At 34.0% G+C, this 4,562-nt stretch overlaps 1 protein-coding gene across 8 annotated transcripts in view; it reads right to left on the bottom strand.

Moving 5' to 3' along the window:
• Window positions 1-385: 385 nt before the first annotated feature.
• Window positions 386-4,562, bottom strand: part of LOC119596940 (activating transcription factor 7-interacting protein 1-like) — a 48,978-nt gene continuing 44,801 nt past the window's right edge. For all 8 annotated transcript variants that reach the window (XM_037946322.1, XM_037946325.1, XM_037946327.1 and 5 more), the window contains 4 exons: window positions 3,538-3,693; window positions 3,327-3,432; window positions 2,990-3,156; window positions 386-1,326 (listed from right to left, as the gene is read on the bottom strand). In XM_037946322.1, the coding sequence (XP_037802250.1) occupies window positions 1,225-1,326; window positions 2,990-3,156; window positions 3,327-3,432; window positions 3,538-3,693 (531 nt within the window). In that variant the 3' untranslated portion in view covers window positions 386-1,224. The remainder of the gene's footprint in view (window positions 1,327-2,989; window positions 3,157-3,326; window positions 3,433-3,537; window positions 3,694-4,562) is intronic.

The following is a 4,562-nucleotide window of genomic DNA, read 5'->3' as shown; positions in this document are numbered from 1 at the left end:
TAAACAGGGAGATATATGGTAGTCATATGTTCTGTTATATAAGAAGTATTCTTTCAGCTCAGTTATATAAAAAGGGACAGCTTAGCTCACTCAGTTCACAAACAGTATTACACTGGGTACAGTTTTCATAACTACTTAGTGTCTCAAAAACAATATGATGCAACACCATGAATTGCCAGTGGAATTATATAGCTATAAAGTCCCAGAATTTATATGGTGAGCATAAGCAAAAAATAAATAAATAAATAAAAAAAAAATAAATAAATAAATTAATTAATTAATTAATTAATTAAAAATTATAATTAGTTTCCTAATGAGGTATCTATATTAAGGAGGTTTCTAAAACAAACGGCAACAAGAAATAGAGGCTTTAAAAATATCGAAATCACAACACAACTATCGCAACTTTATTAAATATAAGCATCAACACATACAGTTCTTTTTTTTGTTTACAAATTTAAAAGAAATTGAAATGGCAAAATGGTGCAGTCTAACTTTAGACTCTGTGATCTGACATTGTTGTTATACTTACAAGTGTTTTGTACAGTTGCTTAAAAGGTTATTATCATTTTTATTTCTATAAAAAAAACTTGCATTTTAATAATTTGTATATGCTACAATTAGACTTGAAGTCTCTAACACCGTACTATGTTATGTTACTGTTTTAAAAAATGTGATGACAAGTTTAAGGAAATATCATCTGCTCTGATATGATCTACCTACAAAATCATTTAGAGCTGACACAGTGTCATTTCTTTAATAAAATAATGTGTATGAGTATGGTCTCTGAATAAACATAATTAACCACAGAATGTTTCTTTTCTTCTTACCTTTCACAAAACTGAACTTGTTTACAAATAAACAAATTTATATGACTGAATATAGCTTTTACATATTATTTCATAAATCCATTTGCTTCTTAATGAGAAAGTCCATTTGACCCAAGTGAGAGCAACAAATTCATGAGATCTTTGTTTTTGTTTTTTTTTTTTGTTTTGTTTTTTACTTCCAGGTTTGTTTATCTACCATTTATATTTTTCCCAAAAATCTGGTACCCACATTTAATTAGATGAAATGAGTTTATGAATGTAATAACAAAAGAGTGAATTCTTTGGTAAAACACCTTGTGAATATGATGCCTAACCACACAAGTGTATGGCAATTGTTGCAAGAATATGCTCACACATATTAATATGTAATGCGATGTGATCCTCTCATACAAGCTCATTTGTCAAGCCTGATACTGCGAGGTTCAGAAAATGGTCCTAGCCGACTTTTTATGTCGACTGCTCTTACTGCAAAGTGATAAACATGGCCGGGCATGAACTGAAACGAAAGAAGAAAATAATCTAAGTTAGAACTTACATACATTGTAAAATGCAAGGACTGCTTATTTCTAGTGGACACCAGTCTCTCCATACAATATACATCAACATATCTCTACAACTTTTAAGTTTATAATCAAATAAACAAACCCTCCTCCCCCCCAGAGAGAGAGAAGGAAAGAGAGAGAGAGAAGGAGAGAGAGAGAGAGAGAGAGAGGGAGAAGGAAAGAGAGAGAGAGAGGAGAGAGAGAAGGAAAGAGAGAGAGAGAGAGAGAGAGAAGAAAGAAAGAGAGAGAAGGAAAGAGAGAGAGAGGAGAGAGAGAGAGAGAGAGAGAGAGAGAGAGAGAGAGAGAGAGAGAGAGGAGAAGGAAAGAGAGAGAGAGATGAAGGAAAGAGAGAGAGATATGAAGGAAAGAGAGAGAGAGAGAGATATGATAGTAGGTTTCTGTCTTGTACAAAATAACCTTTTAAAAAGACCTACACAGCATGGATAATTTATAAAGACAATGCCTAAGAATGCTGTCTTGGTAGGTTGGACTGAGTGAACAGCCACAACATACCATGTATATATATTTAATTATCATGTTGCTATTGTTGTTGTATCATTAACCTTGGTGCCAGAGCAATTCTGTGGAATGACATGACTTTGTTCACTCCTGTTACTGATCCTCTCCTATGAGTACACATTATAGGGTCCTGTTATAATCAGGTTTGTGTGTAAGACGGCCAGTAATTTACCTAATTATTCTACCATTTTTTTTATAGAGACTCAGTTTGTTTACCATCTTGTGTGCATACATTTTTGGGTTAATGACAGATCACAAGTTGCATTATTACATCAGTACTCTTGATTACCTGCAAGCGTATTGAACACACTTGAGTAAGTTACATAGGCAAATGTCTGACACATTTCTGAAATTTCTAGTAGTAGTAGTAGTAGTAGTAGTAGTAGTAGTATGATTATCATCATCATTATTATAAATATTAATATAATTATTGTTATCAATATCATTATTATTGTTATTAATATCATTATTATTGCTATTAATATCAGTATTATTGTTATTAATATCATTATTGTTGTTGTTATCATCATTATTTTGGTAAAGCACCATTATATTCCTTAGTATCAAGAGTGGGGAAATCAGAATGCTGAAGAAAACCAATTCAACATCAAAATGATGACTGTAGTCAAGTTTTTGAAAATTGTATACATTTTTGAAGGATAAAAACACTCCTGACTACTACCTGCATTGTGAAAAGAAACTAAGGTGTATTTTATTACCTTCTTATCATTATATTTAGCAGAGTGAGTTCTGTGCAGCCGCCAAGATTCTTTCCAAACAATAGAATGCACATCCATTGTGTTAAAATTTACCATTTCAAATTGCTTAAAATGGCACTTACTTGGTTGAGGAGAATTATTTGTGAGTACTTATATTTAGTTTATCATATTAGATTAACAGTTGTTTTGAATTTGCAAATGACCTAATACCAAAACTGAGGTGTGTGTCCACATTTGCATCATCTTTATACTTGATGCATTCTGTGTTCTGCCATGTATGATGTAACATTCTTAAAATCAACTAATAGTGCACCATAAAAGTTTTAGTGTCTGTTCAGCATGCCACATGTTTAAAAGGGTTGAAAATCTCTTGTCTAACCTGTGTTAGAGTGCAAGCCATTGGTAGTTCCAAAGCCTTAACACTTCCAACTTTTTTCCAAAGCAATGCACTTGGAGCTGCTGTTCCTTCCTGATATGCATATAACTGGTAACTAGCTATTGTTTCATGGTCTTCTGTCTTTCCCATAGTCCATGACAGGACAATACCTGTAAAAAAAAAAGAGAAGTATAGATATAATATTCTCTTTTTATATAATAACAATCATACATGTACACACTCGAGTACATCTAAGCAGATATTCAATATACATAGTATAAACATAGTTATAACCAAATAATCTTTCAAACAGACACAATCCATCAGATTGTCAACTTACTATTATCTTTATGTGACAATTTGAGGGTTGGCTGAGGTGGCAATTTCTTTGTTATGCCACCAACTTGTTGGAATGGTGTTTTAGGTAGTGGTGCTGGGTGTCGTAGCTGGGGCAAAATGCTTTACGTAAGATACTGTTTTGAATACATTATCTATAAAACATTTTATAAGGTATCAACACAGAAAGATGCATAGCTACTTTTGTTAGGTACCTGCTGAGAAGATGAAGATGAGGTGGTTGTGGTGGATGAATGGACAACGGAACCCACAACCCTTGATCCACTTGATGTGCTCCCTCCAGCTGGTCCTATGCGTGACTGGGCAACTGCTGGAGTGGTCATACTGTGCAAGCTCTGGACTCCTGAGGACTGCAATGGATATGTTGGCATGATTAAGTCTTTATTTTAAAAATTCTGGGCTCAGAATGACATAAAATAATAGTTAACTTTATATACATGGCATGTACTTTTCCATACTAGAATTCCAACAAAATCAGAATAAAAGAAAATATTGGCTGAATTCATATACATTACATCAGCTGGGATTAAAACTTTTACAGAATATACTTTATGTATGGAGTACTCTACATTAACCAAATGAATCCAGGTGACATGACTGTTACATCATGAAAAAATTTGGCCAACAGGCTGGGTGACAGGAATATGCCTTTATGGAAAAGTCTGGCTGTGGGTAGGGGTGACAGGAATGACTCATCATGAGTGTACAAAGCTCCTGGAGGAAGATTAGACTCAATGGGCATTTTGGAAGGGGCTCTTGAATTATTCCACCAGTAAACAAGGGTGGAATGTACCACCCATAAGTCATGGCCAGAAGAGCACCACCTCCAGGAAGGATACTACATTTATGCTCAGGATCCTATTCCTGCCTGCTGTGACCAGCAATACACAGTATTACACCAAATGTAAAAATATGAGAATATAAAAAAATGATAATGTCCAGTATTGTTACTGCACAGACTTGTAGACTATCTAAAGAGATAATATGTAATCTGCTCAACAAAAACCATCTTAATACAACATAACTAATATAGACCTTAGAAAATGACTAAAAAGCAAAAATGCTTAAGCAAAAAAAAAAGACAATAACGCTGCACAGTGGAGGCAAGGATTCTTGATACCACACAAGTATTTATGTGATCCCCGCCTACACACACATGGGTGAGTTGGTACACAAGTGCCAACTCACATCCAATAGGTTAAAGCTGTAAGAAAATTCC

This window comes from Penaeus monodon, chromosome 38, assembly GCF_015228065.2.
Source record: "Penaeus monodon isolate SGIC_2016 chromosome 38, NSTDA_Pmon_1, whole genome shotgun sequence".
In the NCBI taxonomy this organism is placed as follows: Eukaryota; Metazoa; Arthropoda; class Malacostraca; order Decapoda; family Penaeidae; genus Penaeus; species Penaeus monodon.
This window is presented reverse-complemented; position numbering and strand designations above follow the sequence as displayed.